This window comes from Artibeus jamaicensis, unplaced genomic scaffold (genome assembly GCF_021234435.1).
Source record: "Artibeus jamaicensis isolate MK-2021 breed Jamaican fruit bat unplaced genomic scaffold, CSHL_Jam_final scaffold_537, whole genome shotgun sequence".
In the NCBI taxonomy this organism is placed as follows: Eukaryota; Metazoa; Chordata; class Mammalia; order Chiroptera; family Phyllostomidae; genus Artibeus; species Artibeus jamaicensis.
Genome location: NW_026522047.1, coordinates 19,596,749 through 19,615,783, shown reverse-complemented (window position 1 = coordinate 19,615,783; position 19,035 = coordinate 19,596,749). Strand labels below are relative to the sequence as shown.

At 38.3% G+C, this 19,035-nt stretch overlaps 1 protein-coding gene across 1 annotated transcript in view; it reads left to right on the top strand.

Annotated features, from left to right (window-relative positions):
* Positions 1-1,689: 1,689 nt before the first annotated feature.
* Positions 1,690-19,035, top strand: part of IQCM (IQ motif containing M) — a gene marked incomplete at its 5' end in the record, with an annotated part of 244,196 nt that continues 226,850 nt past the window's right edge. The window contains 2 exons of the mRNA XM_053658216.1: positions 1,690-1,758; positions 3,520-3,787. Coding sequence (XP_053514191.1) covers positions 1,690-1,758; positions 3,520-3,787 — 337 coding nt within the window. The remainder of the gene's footprint in view (positions 1,759-3,519; positions 3,788-19,035) is intronic.

Here is a 19,035-nt window from a genome sequence, read left to right as displayed (position 1 = left end):
CCTAATGGCCTGCTTGGAGCCAGCGAGTAGATCCCAGCTCACCTAGCTACTGCCACAGTGAACCCACACAGTCAGTTCATGAGGTTCTTGAACAGAACAAGGCCTGGGATTCCATTAAAGGGGCAAAAACAGGCAGCCACCAAAAGAGAGCCACTTCACGTGGATCCTGAACTGGATCCACTAAAGGTGTGTTGGCACCCTGACTCCAAGCCAGCAGTCCTGAGCCCTCGATGTCATTTAAGGTGCTACAGCAGCTGATTCAACAAATAAATTTAAAGCCACAGGAAATTAAACAACTTTGACATTAAGAATGCATCCAGTTAATAATCTTTGTTTCTTTGTTCGCAATGAGATGAGCATGCATCTTTTCTACATTCAAGCACACATTACTACTGTAATTATTAAGAAGTTGTCAAGGTCTGCTTCTACTCAGTTAAAAAAAATAAAGGCTTTATTTATATGCAAATTTATATCTATAGCGTATAGAATGACTTTTAAGAGCTTTTCTTTTTGAGTCACACTATTTTGGTCTTGAATTCCAATTTGCCCATGAACCTTATTTTATTGTCCTAAACCTTCATTTTTTTCATATGTAAAATATGGATGATAATAATAACATATCTCACAGAGTCATTGCAAGGATAAAATTGGACTTGATTACAAAGTGTTAGCAGAGCACCCAGTACCTAATAAACTTTCAAAAAATGTGAAAAGTTACTATTACTGTAGTTATTGTTGTGTTACTATGATTGGGCTAACTCTTTATATAATTAATTTCATGAGTCAGTCCTCACTTCTTCAATTTCACAGGGATAAATTTCAACTTTCTAAATTAGTTTGAATGAGTCTGGTCCTATTATAGCTCTTTTTATCCAGAACTGATTAATGAATAGGTTTGCAAATAATAAAATCTCTTCATACTTTGGATTAATTTACCAAATCCCCGTGTAGCAATAAAAATACATTATTAGCAATAACAAATATGTTATAATAAAGTTCATGAAGAGATTGAACTAGTTGTATGAAATTTAGCCAAAATGTGTGGGCAAATATTAACATTTCCATGGGGAAAGAAATAATTTCACTAGCCTAAAACATTTTCTTATATTATTATACATATAATATATATTATATATACTTGAAACTCAGCTTAATGCTACTATGATGGATCGCTTATAAAACTCCAGTTTTCTTTTAATGCTTTAGGAGTTTTGTAGAATTGTTTTAGCAAAACTCTCCAGTGAAGACAGGGAGACAGCAAAAACTCCAATTCCCATAACGATGATAAGGAATGAACCCCCGGCCACCTTTTGACTGTAATTACTGAGAAAAATGTCTTGTGTCTTATGTATAAAAACATTTAAAAAATGTTTAGAACTATTCGAGATTTCAATTTTGTGTGCTTTTTTTGATTTCCCTGAATTTTAGTAATTTAGGATAATCTATCACTCTGACTATTGTAAACTGATGTTTTTTAAAGCAAAATATTATATTGAAGGAGCATTACATTAACTTGCTTTGTGTTCACTTACAAGTTCCACTTACAAGATTCATTTTTAATAATGTCCAGCAAGATTCATACCTGTCCCCAAATTTTAATATCATAGTTTCACCATATTTTGATTAAGAAAGTATATTAACTACCTTAAAAAAAGTTTCTCTCTTTTTCTTTTAGGTCATGTATTAGAGATTACCAAGCAAGATTTTTTTCAGGAAGCAAAAAATCTCATTGCCCAACATTATGAGAAAATAAATGAGGTTAGTGCTTTGCATTTATCTAATATTATATTTTTTGGGAAACTAATAACTATTTTTGTATACTACAATGATTGTTCCAATGATTACATGAACCCTGACAGATTTTGAATAGAATAGAGAAAAAAATGAAATCCTTCCTAGCTACAAGATTTGATTTCAGATTGCATTTAAAATTAAGATTTTTCAGCTATACAGATTATTTAATTATAAATATATACTTAATTTGCACACACAGTTCTTAATATTGTCCTTTTGATGAATTATAACAGAGATATTTACATTAAATATCTCAAGTAAATATCTCTAGAACACACACTGTGAGATGATGTCTCCTCTGTGCCCTTACATGCCACACTTACCTGATCTTCCTCCACGTTGAGTTAGAACTGCTCACCAGTCTGAATGCTCCCTGTGGGTACTGGCTGCCTTTTTAGAATATTGTATCTTCAGCAACGAGCTTGGGCCTGGCCCAATAAACAATTGCTGAATAGCATTGATTTGGAAGGTCCGAGGAGGAGGAGTGGAAGGAACAGGGGAGACAAAGAGAAAGGAGAGGGAGCGCAGGGTGAATTTTGGAGGACAGCTACAGAAGAGATGGGCAATTTGGGGAGCAGCAGCTATTGTGGCAAATGGGTCTTTGGGGAGACGGGTGAGGAAGGAGGGGGTCTTAGAATGAAGTACTTTGTCCTGCACTATCCTATTCTCTTTTGAATACTTTTTAAAACAGTGCATTTTAAATAAAGATTTTAAATATTTTCAGTCCTTACTATGGAGGAAGGGGGTTATAATTTTTACATATGTTACTTTTGAATGGTCCTCTATGTGGAGACTGGCCATAGATGGTTTTAATGTTGTAATCAACATTGCTGACATTGCTTAACTTTTTCCTCTAACCAAAAAACAATTTGAAATTATATTGATTAATTAGTAGGTACATGGGATGAAAACTTCAGTCTTCAGAGTTAGATAGAGGTGTCTTAGAACCCTGACCCATGTTTAGAGTTTAATAACAGGATAATATTCTGTCTTTGGCTGCTTGAAAAACATGATACTTTTTTAATGGCATCTTGAATTGGCAACAACTTGTATTTGTCGTTGGGGGGGAAGGGAGGGAGGAAGCTATATCTCTATCTATGAGCCAGAGAATGATTAGACTAGAATAAATATAATTGTTTGGATAACTACTTCTCAGAGACCTGGGACTATACTATTTTTATATTACTCAAGGTAGTAAAAAATAATAAACATTTAAGTGATTAAAATGATCTGAAATACATGTCCAATTATTATTATTTTTTTAGAATCTACCTCCATGTATGAGCAGTTATTTATGGTTCAACAAAAAAAGAGTATTGGGGGTGTTAGCATATTATGGACGTTTTAGAATTCTTCAAAGATGATTGAAAAATAATTATATTCTTATATATCTAGTTGAAAACTTCTATTTTAAAGTGGACTTTAAAGCTGTATTTGGAAACAATTGTATTTGAGGGAAAAATAACTATTTTAAATTTATATTTTTCAAAGTAGAATATAACCCTCATCTCTGTGAAGTGCCTTTTGAGAACTACAGAAGAAAACATCTCCTTTATTTGAATACTGTCATACACTTTATAATAAATTTCTTATATAGAAAGGTACTCTGCAAAATGAATTTAGTGGATATAAGTTTAATACTGTAGTAATAAAATTTATTATATACTGTTATATAGTTAATATGGGAATTAAATTTAATTAAATTTATCTTTGTTTTATTCACAGAACAAAATTCAAGGTAGTTCTATAAATGTTTTCAGAAATAAACACCAAAAACCAAAATCTGGCATATTCATACCTTTGGAGATAAAGAAGAAGGAAACACTTGATGTGGTCCAAGAACTTCAGACAGCACACAAACATACTTGTTTTCCCAAAGATGTTTCCAAAGGCGACCATTCTGAGGAGCCCCCACAATCCACTTCTTTTAAGAAGCCATGCATTTTTAATGTAAAAGAGAAATTCATGGGATCCATAGATCTAATTGCAAAAGGTAAGTTTTTGGTGGAGCAAAGGAATTCAGGAAACTAACAGGCAAAACTGTTTGCTTCTGGTGTGTTTTTATAATGGAATTTCCTTGTTCAGGCAAAAATTCAAACTTTAAATTTTAGCAATGAAAGGTAAGGAGGCTTGATTGAAAGAGCTGCTAACTCGGGGGCCACCCAAAATTGAGAAGAGAGCACCCTAATGGGGAAGAGGAGCTTAGATGAACAAAACTGGCTAGCTACTCCTCTGGCAGGGTGATTGACATTCCTTCTAGTACAAGTCCTCAGAGACCGGTTAGTTCACTGTTAGTAGTGCAGTCGAAGGCATATGGCTTTGGATTCTGTTGTTGAGCAGGGTAGGTAGAGTAGACAAACTGTGTGAGCATGGTCCTCCAAACCCCTAAGGATAATTTTGGGAATTACAGGATTCCCCTTTAAGACAAATTGTAGTAAAGGCTTATTCTCTCTCAAGAACTTGGTATGATAGAAACTGAAGGTCTGTTAAACAAAATGATGTTTTCCTGAGACTAATGGCTGGAATAAATGAGCTCTTAAAACACATTTTTAGTTATAGCTTTTTGAAATTCATCTACATTTTTATCTTTGTTATTGCTTATTTCGTTATTCATTCATTTGAATTTTTTTTTCATTCAGTTCCTGCCACAGAACAGGTGCTGGGAGCTGGAGAAACAAAGGTTTAGTTAGAGCGTATTGGTGGGAACATAGGTTGTCTCTTGTCGTACAACGTGACAATGGCTGTAACAGCAGTCAGTGCAAAGCATTACGGAAACGCTGAGGCATAACCAACCAAGTGCTGGAATGGAAGAGATCTCATTAGAAATGGGTTGTAAGGAGAAGTTTGTTAGAGGGTGGAAACAGGAGAGGCCATTTGGAGCAGTGACAATGAAATGAAACCCCAAGAGACAAAAGAATGTGATGTGTTGGGAAAGGAGAGCTGTGAAAGAAAGGAAGTTGGGAAGATGGGTGGGGCTAGAATTTATAATATATAACAGGGGCCTAGGACTGGAACTTAGTGGAAACCCACTGGTGATTTTAAACCTGGGTTGGGGACGGAATGAGGCATGGCCACATCTGTTTGTCTGAAAAATCAAACTGGAGAGGGTGTGGTAGATCAGTGGGAGGCTTTTTAGGAAAGAGGTGTTCCATGTATGAGATGACAGGGGCCTAAATGAGGGCAGTAGTGAAGCGTGAAGTGTGGCGGATGGATGCTGCGACAGTGATTCCCCAAGCCTAGTCTTCAGTCCTGAGTGATTCAGCTTGACGGAAGGGCTCTTCAGTTAGATGAGTCTGAAAAAATACATTCACATCTTGAAGACTCGTACTGAGCATTAATACATGGAAAGCTTTGACAAATACTACAGGAAAGAAATCTGTCCATGGTTTTTAACCTGGCTCTCCACAATTCATCTAATTAAAGAATGCCTAAAGAACAACATTTCAGTTTCTAGCCTGGAAAATGGATGTCATTACATTGAGATGGGAATTCAGAGGGAGAAGCAGATTTTGGTCAGATGGAGAAGGGCCAGGGAAAATAATGAGTTTCGTTTTAGACCTCTTAAGTAGATATGTATGTAAAGATGATGATTAGAAGGTTGGAAATGGAGATCTAGCACTTAAGGAGAGACAGGTAGGTGAAGATTGAAGATTGATCTTGGGGGTCATGGCCATACTGAAATTGTGGGGTTCATGCATTTATTCAACCAGCATTTATTTATGATGCCAGCTATGTAGAGATAAAAGATAAAGCTACTTGCCCTCAAGAAGTTGCAGTTTGGCATATGTAATTTGTATGTGGTTGGATGAAGGAGAATAAATGGACAGTTACAACAGAGTGTTTCCAGTACTGTAATAAACACAAGCTCTGGGCTTCTCTGGCTCCTCCTGACTTGGGACACCCACAGAGTGGGCTTAGCACTGACCATTGAACTCCCCAGGAAGGGGACATGAGAGACAATGGGGAAATGGTTCCTTCTTTCTCTACCTGGGCAGAAAGGTCTCAGTTATATTCTTTAAAGCTCCTCAGAAGGCCTCAAGCATTTAAGCAACTAGTTTCCTGGAGTGAGGGTCAACCACCCTCACCACCAAATTCTTACATTAGTCTCCCTTCTTCCTGGTTTTATTTTCCCATCATTCATTCCTGTTCCCTAAGCTCACTTTCTTAAAATACTTTCTTTAAAATTTTTTGGTGATGAATTGTCAGCACATGCTGAAAGAATAGGTATGGAGTGTGAGGGAAAGGATGATTCTTAACTTTAGATTTGATGAGCCGGAAGATAAGCATTGTCACCCCCTGAGAGGGGGAAGAGAGGGAGGGAGATGCAGTTTCGCATGCGCCGAATCCCTGAGTTGACATTTGGGCACATTGTGTTTGAGGTGCCTAGTACACATACACATACACATACACATGAAAATGTCCAATAGCCAGTCTGTTATATATTAACCGTGGGCTAATAGGAAAGGTTGGAGTTATTAATGATCAGTATTGTCCAATAGAAATATAGTATGAGTCACCAATGTTGTCATTAAAAAATTTCTAGTGGCCACATTAAAAAAATTAAACAGGTAAAATCAATTTTAGCAATAGATTACTTAACCTAATAAATCCAAATATTGTCATTTCATCAGTACAAAAATTAATGAGATATTTTACATTTTTTTCATAGTCTCTAAAATCCAGTGTGTATTTTAGATATTGGTATGACCACATTTCAGTGCTCAATAGCTACAGTTGGTGAAGGCTATTGTATAGCCACCCTAAACAGCACAAATGTAGATTTTATTTATAATCATAGGCTTAGATAAGATCATCTAGGAAGTAAATGTAGGTGGAGGAAAAAAATATCCAGAGACTAAGTCCCGGGGGTTCCCAACATTCAGAGGACAAGAAAAAAAGTGCCCAGCAAAGAAGGTAGTAGGAGAACAGCCAGGAGGGAAATCAGGGGAGTGTGAAATACGTTTCTCACACTTGGATCAAGGACGAGGAGCACCTTAGACAGGAGCAAGGAGAGCTCATCCACTGTCCCAGGAGGAAGGCAGGGACATGGGCACAGACGCAGGCTGATGGGTAAATTAAGTGATGGGATTGCTTTTATTGCTTCAGGGAAATTAGAAGTGAGGTTTGCATTTGAGGATGACATGGGAAGTATTGGCGTTTCAAGGAGCAAAGAGAAAAGTGAAATAACCATGATCAGGGCAAGTGCGAAAGCACATGGACTATGAAGAGACAGTTTGCTATGAGAACAAAGTCCCTCCTTCTTTTTAGGAGAAGAGAGAAATGGTTGGGAAATGTCAATAAGGATCAAGGAGGAAACCGATTCTATCTTTAGCTATAGAGTATGGGAAGTGTTGACAAAAAGGAACAGTTACTTCTTGAGAGAACTGCTGAAAAAGTTGTATTCTTATGCAGATAAGATTGTTAGAACAAGAAGACAGGAACCATACAGAGAACAGAGATCGAATATCAGTTTAGCTGATGAAAGATTTGACGTGTCCCAGGGCACAGTGAAGGGTCTGGGCAGGTGATTCAAGAAAGGATGAAAGAAGATGAGTGAATTAAGCAAAAAATATACATATATATATGTTATGTATATATACATATATATACATATATGTATGTTTGTGTATATCTATATATCTATATATCTATACAGATATATAGATATATATATAACACGTAGACACAGACAACAGTGTGGTGACAGCCAGAAAGAAAAGGCGGTGGAGGGGAGGTGGAGGTGGGCAAAGGGGAGGAAGTGTGGACAGAAAAACTTTGCTTGAGGGTCATGATGGGTGCACAATGCAGTGTGCAGACGACGTTTTTTTGAGTTGGACACTTGAAACCTGTATGGTTTTGTGAACAAATGTCACTCCAATAAATTCAATATAAAATTTTAAAAAGGGTGAAAGGTGAAGGATCTATGGAGACTGAGATGAACAGCAGAGAGAGAGAGAGAGAGAGAGAGAGGACTAGTTCTGAGAGTGTCTTAAAGAAGGTGGCTAGTCTGTTCTAATGATAGTTTCCTTTGGGGAATTGTTCTCTTCAGCAGATTGCTATAAGAGAATTGCTATAAGAGTATTGTCCACCCTTGAGCCCAAGGGTGTTGGGAATGGGGATGTTAAGAAAGAAGTGAAGGTTTTATCAAGGGCACAGGGAGGACAGTGGTCAGCCCGCACATCCTACTACAGGCTCTGTTGAGGTCAGAGACATGTTATTAGGAGCCTTTGCCTGTGTCCCACTAGACAGCCATGAAGTGCTGATCTTAGAGTTTATATGTGAATTAAAATTGCAAACTTATTTTTCAAAGCTCTTATCTCAAAAAGCCTGTATGAAGTCTGTAACCTGAATTGATTTTTAAAAACATATTTTTAATATTCGCTTCACTGTAAATGGAAGCATGATCTAAGATATCAGTGGCTTCCAGAACTTGATTAAAGTTTGTGAGATTAGAAAGGAAAGTGAGTCCTGTGTGTGCGGTACATGTACATTCCTTTTGCTCTTGTTGCACGGACAAGTTCAGGTGCATCAGATTCTGTAAGTTGAACATTTTATGTGAGAACAGGCCAAACATTCCTTAAATTTGATCCAAAGAAATCAACTTTAAAAATACACTGTAACAATTATAATACCAAATATCTTTAGTAAGTATTTTTTTGTGCTTGCATATAATACATAGCCATTTGGTTCCATTTTACTCAATGGAACTAAATGAGAAAAAATATGAAATAATCTTCTCTTGGAGTACTGCTTAACCAGTTTCTATTGTCATGCTGCCATTAATTAGTGAATCTTGATTAGAAATCACATGTAAAAAACAGTTTTTGTAACATATATTAAATATTAGTTTATAGTTACCATATAATAAATAGTACTCATCTACTTATGCATTTGCTTGGAAACAAAAAAGTACTTAGGTCTTATTTCAATTTATTTAAATTTGAAAACATTTTAATTAAACTCAATGAGATTTCATGATATTCATGTCAAGCAAATACATTTAGGGTTAGTACTGGATTGTTACTTAACAGTTTGGAAAGGAGTAGATGTATGTATGTGTGTTCTTTGGTCCCCAAATAATAAATCTTTTTCCTTTAAATATGAAATGAAGGCATTATGAATTTTAATAATGTTTTAGAATAACTACATGGCTAGAAAGCACTAGAAAAACCTATCAGAAAAAATGACTCTGTTACGTTTATTTTTTTCTCACAGTGGTGACAACTTACCAAGCAGTTTTTTGATCAACAATGTTTGTAAAACCTTCTATTTTACATTTTAATGAGATTAAGCGTACATAAACTATTAACAAATATTAAAAGTATATTTTGCTCATTCTCACAAAGTTACTTGGGGAAATTTAAGACCAGGTTTCATAACAATTTATAGGAGACGTGGAAACTACAGGATTTAAAAAAAATGAAATGGAAAATTATATTGAATTTAGTATTACAGAATAATTTGACTTCTGAAGCTTTGGAACCTGAAACCCACTAATCTTCCTCTGTGTATAAAAACAGACTCTCGCTGAGGAACTTCTAAAGAAGGGAGTGAACTCAGGATAATGTCTTCAGAGATCATCACACAGAGAATTTTGCAGCTGCTTCTCTGCTTCTCTTAGTTCCTTCCTGGCTCAGATTGTTATGTTTCTTTCTACTTCTGGTCTGCAATCATTTTTTGCTTGCCTATGTTCTTACAGAAAAAACCTAAAAGAATTAAAAAAATTAGCAAATGAATAGAACTATATATCTGAGTGACATATGTCTTGAACACAGTCATTCCTTCCCTGTGTTTTTTCTTTTTCTGCTGACCTGGTGAACTCTGAAATAGAAGGATGCAGGACGGAGATGCAAGGACAGGAGTCTCATTGCTTCTGTAGTAACATGGCTGACTCCGCTGAAGTGGCCCCCATGGTCATTGACTTTTAATAAATTTATGTACTTTAGTAAAAATCATTAAAATATTATAAAGGATGTAGAGACAATGGAAGGGTATTCTTTTAACCATCTCCCTTCTATTAACTCTGTTATTAGACCAGAGAACAACTTAGGGAATAACAGAAATCTTAGGATTAGACAGAGGTTTGTCTAAACTTGCAGACAAACTTTGCACAAACTTGATTTGGTGCATTCACTATGTTTTGCACTTGACAAGGGACACAGGCAGAGAAGAGTTAAGAGGCTAGTGAGATAGTTTATAGTGGGCTAGAGTCCTCTAGGTCATTTGTACATAAGCTTTATTGTACAAGGCAATGATATCACCTTCTCCAAGAAAATAAAAAAAGTGTCTTTGCTTCCTAGAAATGGTTTTCCATGTGTAGTGAAAAGCTTCTTCAGCAGACGTTTGGAGTTTTTTGGCTTCTTGGCATCCTTTAACTTTACCTTTGGTAACAGTGCCCTGGTTTGATTTGGCAGAAACACTCCTCCCACTTAAAGTGTGTGCAGCTTGGGGAAGGCTGTCACAGAAACCCCTGGCTCCCAGGGTGGGCATGGATTCAGGCATAGCCGAAGGGAAGAGCTTGTTCTCCTGGCCACAGCGATGGGGTGGAGAGATAGGGCTTCAACCAGCAATGAAGATGTGAGCTGGGAGGCACCAACGAACACAGCCTGGAATTTGGGAATAAAGTCAACACTTAAGTGTGAGCTAGATGATGCAAAGAAATCAAGTCCTGAGGACCCTGTTTAAACCTCAGACCCAAGCTTTGCTGAACGAAAACTTTACCTGCACTTTCCAGTTTGGGACAATCTGTGAAATACCCCCTCTGAGAGGACAGGATGGTTTATTGGCTCAAAACGCAGGAGTTCAACTCCCTGGATTAAAATACCAGCTGTGTTACTCATTAGTTTCTTCTATGTCTTTAAAATCATTTGGCTTTCTATTTTTTTTTCCTCTGGTAGTCTGATGGGAACATTGTAGAAAAAATTTTGCTCAGTGTGTCATTTTTACACCTCGATTATTGACTTCCCACTTCCAAAACTGTAAGAGGACACGTTTCTGTTTGAAGGCGCCAAGGTTTTGGCAATTTGTTATGATGGCCATAGAAAATTAATAAAGTGTACTGCCAAAAGTAAGTTTCATTTGTAGACACCATGCAGAAAATACTTTTCCTTGTGTAAGGAGTGCAAAAGTGTCATCAATAGGCTAATAGGAAACTCTCATTTCCTCATTAACATATTTATTAAGCAGCTCTAGTAAGCTTCTACCTGAACCAGATGCTACTTACTATGGTCCTTGCCCTCATGGAACTTGAAGTTTAACAGAAATTCTCCTCCCCACCCCCGCCGCTCCCTCTTCTTTCTCTGTGTGTCTCTCTCTTAGGGGACCAGGTTGATAATAACTAACTGTCTTTTTCCTTCTGAGTTTGGAATCGATTGAATTGAGAAATAAGACACAGGAATTGTGCAAATGAGATTAAAATGTCCATTTTGTTACAGGGAAAGCTGATGAGAGCATATTGCTCTGGAAAAGTAGCCATGCAGCTTGTTAATCCTCTTCCAGCATTAAACTCATTCTCCCCGTGGCAGGCAGAACCTGCCAGCAGCGGTGCCCCTCGCCCGCTCTCTGCACAGCGCAGGACGGGCCCTGTTACTAAACCTCGTTCTGCAGAGGAGACTGACTTGCTTGTTTCCCGGTGGCTGGCGTCCTGGAGACCCTCCAGAGGGACTAAGCCCAGTCAGTGTGAGGAAAGGGGTGGGGTCAGGCAGGCCTTTCATGCTCACAAACCAGAGCCATGAACCTTTCTATCTATCCCTTCTCCCCATTTCTCTTGTATCCTAAAGTAAGAGGAAGGATAAATACGTGTGTGCCCAGTGATATGAATTCCTATCAGAGGCTACTGAGAGTAGATGTTACAAACTGCTGGCAGGGTTTGCCTATGGTTTGAGGTTTACATACATATTGGAGGGTTTGGAAAAGGAACAGCCATAAACTGGGTCTGAAGGTAACTCAATCTTTTACCGAGTGGCATGTAATTTCCTCCTAGGAACACAAGACAGCCCAGGACATTAGCAAATGTGCAAGTCCTGGGACATTTCTTCCTCTCAGTGATTTACGTGTAGCCAAGGGACCCGTGATTGCTTTTGTCCTACCGTGTGGAAGTCGGTTGGCCCCAACCACTACCATTTGTATTAATTTAACCTTTTTTCAGGCACAGATAATGATCATTATATGCTAATTAATAAATCAAGTAAACATCATTTGAAAAAATGTAAGCCTACACTTCTTATTAAGATCTTAGTTATCATTCTGAGGTAATACATTTCTGAGATAGGTGTGTTTATATAAAAAAGATAAGTGAGACTAGCTTAGCTGGCTTCACTTTTTACTGTTTTGATATGGAGTTTTTAAAAAATTGACTAACATATAAGCTATAGAATGTTGTTAAGACAGTAACCTCATTTTCGGCGAGAGAAATTCTGTAGTCATTTTGAGACTACATTATTAATGTGCTCTCCTAACGTGTTCCTTTCCTCTGGGCTTAACCTGACTCAGTCTTTAAATGAAGTCATGCCAGAGTGACTTTTGTAAAATGTAAATCCTACACTCTTTCCCCCCACAAAATTCTTCAATATTTCTCCAGGGCTTACAGGATAAAGGAAGTGACATTATGTGTTTTATGCATCTCAACTATGAATATTAAAAATATTGACTAACCATTATAAGAGAAATGCTGAATTATCTTTCAAGTCTTTTTATGGAAAATATGAAATTTTTGTTGCATGCAGAGGTAACCAAAGAATATATTGCCACATATGTAGAAAAAGTATTATAGAAGTATTGCTGGTAGTTACTTAGTGAAAACATTATCATTTCTATAAATTGTGTAATGTGTTTTTTTATGAGCTTTTTTAGAATTTATTACTTGTGGTGACAATCTTCTCTAATTCTAAATATTCTTGTTCACACTTCATTTTGTATTTATGCTTTTATAGACTCTTTAGTGTTGCCTTACAAGTTTTATGAGTTTTTGTCCCCAGAATACCTTTCATAGATGGAGAGGCAAAGTTTGAGGCAGGAAATCAAAAGTTACTGCTCTAACGTAGATATACTGAGATGGTGACTTGGATTAGGCTGATGGCTAGTATTTAGGTTTTGGGTTTTTCTAAAGGTAGAATCATCAACAGGATTTGCTGATGAGTTGGTTATTGAATGTTTGGAAGAAAAGAGAAGAGTCAAATGTTATCAATTCATCAGCAAATCCTGTTGAATATTATACCTTTAAACCAAATTCAAAACCTAAATTCTTTTGACCCAAGTTATTGAGGACGAAGTTTCCACTGACCAAGATGGGGATATCTATGGGAGGAGCAGAGAGGACTCAGGACCAGGAGTTGAACTATAGTCATGCACAGTCTGAGATGTCTGTCAGACACCCTGGTGGAGACACCAAGTAGAAAGTTGGTATCTGGGTTTGCGATTCATGGCAGAGGACTAAGCTCAGGTGTCACTTTGGAATATCTCAGCTTATAGATAGTATTTAGTGCCCGGAGGCTGTATGATATGTCCATAGGAGTTAGCAAACTCCAAGAACTAAGCCATGGAATATTTAGAGGTCAAAGAAATGAGGAGACACTAGCAAAGATGACCGAGAAAGGGGCAGTAAGTGAGGAAGGAAAAGCAAAACGAAACCCAAAAGATGAGCTGGAAACAGAGTGACGGACATACTTCAAGGATGAGAGAGTGATCAATCAAGTGTGTCAAATTCTGCTTATAGATCAAATTAGGACTGAATATTGACATTGAACTTAGCAATATGAAGTCCAGTAGGACCTCCACACCTACTATTTTGGTAGAGTCATCAATTGGAAAGAGAATAGGAAGAGAGAAATTAGACATGCATAAGAACTATTTCAAGGCGTTATACAGGAGAGCGCAGAAAATGGGTGCATGTTGAAGATGTTGAGATCAGGGAGAATAGTTTCCTTTTGTTTGTTTGTTTGAAGATGGAGGAAAATGGTGTTTCTGATCAGAATGACCAAGAGGTGAGGGAAAAATCACTAATGAAGGGCAGAGAAGGGAGAATTGTAGGGGAACAAAGACCTTAAGATGAGAGTGGATGAAAACTGTTACGTGGATAGCGGGGTTGGCCTTTGGTTACGATGTGGACTGTTTTCGCCTTCACTGACGAGAGGGCACACAGAGCATATGGATACAGATGCTACAGTAGGGTAGCTTTGGCGGTCTCTTGCTTGCTTTTGTTTTCTTAGTGAGATAGAAAGTAAGGCTATCAGCTGAATGTAAACTGTGGGGAGAGATGTTGGAGGTTGAAGTAGAAAATATGAAATAGAGAGGGGAGAGTGAATAGACCAGGGAGTTGTACTGTGATTAATGATAGCATTTAAGGTCCACTTGGGTTCATGTTTATGAAGTATGAAATGAGACCTAGTCATTTTTTTTGTTTGTTTTCCTCATCACAATGATCATGCAGCTATCACAGAACAGGTAGAAACTTAGATTTAACTAGGGTTTTGTGTATCTCAAATGAAGATAACAGAATGTGGGACAGTGGAGTTGAGAGTCATGAGAGAGGGTAATCATGAGGATTGACTTCAGAATTGAAGCTGGCTAAGATGCAAAGGTGCAGGCAGGAGTGAAAAGGTGGTGATATTGATGAGTTATAAATTCTGGTAATAGGTAAAGGTAGTCGGGATTGGGAATAACCTGGCAAAGCAAAGGTGGTGTTTAGAGAATAAAAGGCTTCAAATTGAGCTCTTCAAGTAGCAGTGATTGGTAGTGATGAGGACCAGGGTGTGAACTTGATCACAAATGGCTCCTCTAGGGGAGACAATCATTTGTTTTAGATTTTTACTAAAAAAATCTGCTGCTGTACTTCAGCGGCAGATACTCAACAAATAATTTTGAATGAATTCAGAATAAAAGTTGACTATCAGAATGGAGGGAAGGTGATAGAGTAGATCACTCTGAGTTCATTTTTTAATTAGCATCCATATCTGTCTTTGTACATTTGTGGGGTACACAGAACAAAAGGCCACTCCGGCTGGCTTAAGTAATGGGAACTTATTCTGAGTTTCGGACCTCACTAAATGCAAAGAGTGGGAACATAAAATACAGCTGGGTCTCATAAGAACTGCAACGCCACCAGGAATGGAGGCTGCCCTCTCAGTCTTTCCATGACCACTTGGTTTCAGCCCACTCTTCATGGGGACACTGCTGTTCTTCCAGACAGGTCCCTCCTCCTCATCTTACACAAACCAACAGGGTCACCTCGAGTTCTGAGTCAACATGGACATTTGACCTCACATGTCTAACTCATTTTCTCAGTGTTTGTATTTCTGGCAGAGGAATATGATGGACCCAGGATGGATTAGGTGATCCCAAAGCCACAGTCGGGACAGAAGTGGCGGCAGCAAGGTACCGTTATGGCCATTTCCACCCATCCTCTCGTCAGAGTCTATAGATGAGAGTCATATGGGAGAGGGGGCTACACAGGACGGGCAACCCCAAATAAGTCATCTTTTTGTGAGGAAGCGGATCAGGTAGAAAATGTGACCAAAATATTTTTGCTTGTATTAGAAAAACATATTTTAGCTTCTATAATTCTGTCTTTTTTAGTAGAAGTTCAGAAGAAGATAATTCTGTTATCAACTGATTATTTTGTTAGTTGCCACTACTCTTGGCAAAATTTTATAAATATCTTAATAAACATATTCCTATTTCCTCTGATGAGGTCGCTTATTTTTTTCTGACCTAGTCAATTAATTTGTACCAGAACATACCAGGATAAGTTATTTTTTCAGGCCAAATATTTTAAAAATAAAAACCCTCTTTGTAGCTCTCTGTTACAGAGACACTGTATAGGCAGCCTGGGCAGTAGCTTCCCAAGACTTCAGCAATCTTCCAAGACAAGTACACAGTGTTCTTATTGACATTTTAGAGGGGCTTTAGGTCCCCCTACTATTTGTAGCTCCAAGAACATCTCCCAGCATCGATCTATATTCCCTGCCAGTGGGTAGGGATCTTACCTTGTTTGCACCTGTATGTGCCTGAAACAGCAGAATGGTGGGTTCATTTAGAACCTGAAAGGTGTTTTACAAATAATTGTTGAATAATGAAATTAAGAGAGTATGAGTGTAAGTATGTTTGTGTGTGTGTGTGTGTGTGTATGTGTGTGTGTGTTATTAACCAGATCTAAGCAAGTCTGGTGGTTTTTTAAACTATCCCATGTACCACTGAGTGGATACTTCTGTTATAAGGCACTGATCCCTGTTACATCTTAAGAAGACCTAGTGTGTGTGTGTGTGTGTGTGTGTGTGTGTGTGTGTGTGTGAAATGTAACGGTTACTGTATGAAATAAAGAGATCAATTATAATTACTGTCTGGTGTAAAACAGCTGTAGTTTTAGCCATTCAGTGCCCGTTACTCATGTCTCAGGTTTGCGTGGGCACCTCCAAGATGATTCTGTCATAGCATGCGTGTCCTGGCATTCGCTCTGAATCCTGGGACATGTGGAGCCAAGGATCTGCTAGCGTCTCGAGTGTGCAATGTGTGACATGGATCAGCCCTCTCTGAGCTGGCACCGCTCTGAGGCAGCCTGAGAACCAGGAAAACAAGCTACTGCCAAATCTGTCTGGTTTTGTTCCCAGTGCACTTAATGAATCAAAACATTTCTTTAGGGACATTTTAAGTTTTTTTAGCTATTCTAGAAGTTCAGTGAGTACTCTGACTATACTTAGGTTGGATCAAAAACCATGCATCATGTAGTCACTGCAGAGACATTCATGAATATGTATAATGTGTGACCATTACAAGTTTAGTGTAGACACTTGTAAGCACTTCCCATGGGACTGAGTGGGTGGTAGTTTCTACTTAAGTTTTTGGTTTCCAGCTACACTAAGCCACTAAGCGTGTCCTTTAAGTGGAATCCAGAAATAGTTGGGATACCTGCTTGTAGCTCTGTAAATAAATGACATTTGCCTTTTCATTTCTCAGTGAAAGGTTGGAAATCTCTATATATTTCTGTAAGCTGATTTGTGGTCTAAAGATACTGAAAATGCTTCCACTGTTCTTCTATTGGAAGTCATTTAATGGAGAATAGGAGAGAAGAGCAAAAAAATAGCATATATTGAGCATCTAATGCTTATTAAGTATTATAGAAAGCCATGCATTATGTAAAGCCATGCATTTTGCAAAGTCCTGCAAGATAGTCCTATTATTAGTTGCCTTCTACAGATAAGAAAACAGCTTAGAGAGACATGTCCAAGCTGCTGTCACGGAGAGTAATAGGGGAACCAGGATGTGAGGCCTGTCTGATGCCAAGGCTGGCACTCTTTCCCCTCCTCACTGTGCTCCCTCCTTTTTCCCCAGTGGCAATGGGAGCAGTTCAGGGTGCTTGGAGAAATCAGGGTGTTCCAAATTGGGAGTGTGGAAGTGCTGCTAAATCTTTTCCTAAATTATTATATACCTTGAGCAAGTCGCTTTTCTTCTCTATATCTGTGGTTGCCACATAAAACCGATCTAATCCTTCCTGCTTTTGGAGGCTATTCTATTTTCATGAAGAGCCATGATCTTTCAGGGAAGAAGGTGTTATTTAAAGCGCCCAACCTTCTTCGTAGGTCATAATGAGAACGCTGCCAGTGCCATTTGTGTCCTGCGGCAAGCGGGTGCTTTCCTGGGTCTTTCAAAGCCATTCTGGGAGCAGTGTTGTTTTCAGTAGGTCCTCAGAGTGGTGCCCTGTGGATGAAGACAGAGCATGCCAGGGAGTGGTGACAGCCAGGTCATTTAGCTTGGACTGCTGGTGCAGACTGGTCCTGAAATATTCGATTATTGCTGCTGCTTGCATGCTGCTGTCCGACCAAAGCCGCAATTTTAGATGCATCTTATACATTTCAACAGAAAGGAAATGACATCTGGCTATTGTGCTATGGATTGAGGAGGTCAAGAAATCCCAGGAAATGAATATATTTTTGGCTAGTGTTACATGGATATTTTAAATATTAGAATTTGCAATGAACTTGGGCAGTTGCTTTTTTTCTGTCTTTTTATTGTGAATATGGTGACGATTCCTCCCTCTACCCAGAAAATCCTTCCTAATAATGCCACATTCATTAACGGGAGTACAATTGTTTCCTTGAGTGGGAGGAGCAGCAAGAATATGGGGAAGAATCAACAGTTTCTGTAAAAGACTTGAAGACATGATTACTTTGCTGGGCCCACAGTAATGAATTGCCCCAAATGGCCATAAAGATGTTTTCCGTGTTCCTGCAGTTTCTTAGATAAAGTGGTTATGTGAGTTGTTTGGACTTAGCAAGAACACTGTGTGTTTACAATTCTAGGGCCCAATGCTAAAATGACCAGACCTTGGGTTTGTACTACCCAAGGCATTGCTTTGCCAAGATTTAAAATGAAGCCTGACATTTTTTATGAAGCCTGATTTTTAACCTGTACATGGGCTTTTGCCTTGTTGAAAGAAAAAGAAAAATCACAATAGCTGGAACCCCAATTTGCTCAAATCTGCCTTTTGAAGCTGATTTTATCTAGCTATAGGCATAATTACATTTAGAAAACATTCTGTGGCATCAGCAGTTACATCAAAATGAGTGTGTGAATTTTCTCATCATTTATTTCTTGCACAGACTTTAATCGTCCAGATCCACAGATTCAGGACATTCCTCCCCTTGAAAAGGGAATGTTTTTCAGGTGTTGATTTTCACCGTAGCTAGAGGTTTCGTTCCTACTGTGGTTGTCCTTCATGGTTTGTTTTTTCTTTGTCTTTTTCGGTGAAACTGGAGTGAATTTCACATCTTCATAGATTTGCTCCTGACCGCGAGGAAATATTTGCACTGCTTAAAGGAGCAGCTTCTCTGGCTGCAGAGGGTGGGTAACAGGAAGACCTCGGTTGCGAACACACGTGGGAACGTAGTCCAGAACCGAGGTCTGTACATGGACGATAATGGGAGTCTGAGAGCTGTGTCACTCAATAAACTTGCTGCATCTGCTAGGAGAATCTGAGGTTTAGACACTAAGATAAAATTTAAGATGTAGTTCTTTTGCTGCGTGATCCTGGCCACATTCTTTAACATGTCGATCCTCAGTTTCCTGTTTTGTTTAAATGGTGAAGATAAAAATACATGCCGATTCTGTTGCTGGAGAACCAAATGGAATTTCTGTGTGAAAACATAATGTAAACCATAAAATACTCGGCACGTTATTAATGACTCACTGGGAGACTCATGAGAACATGATGCTACTATAGACAGCTGCTGGTTGTCTACCAGTGTAAAG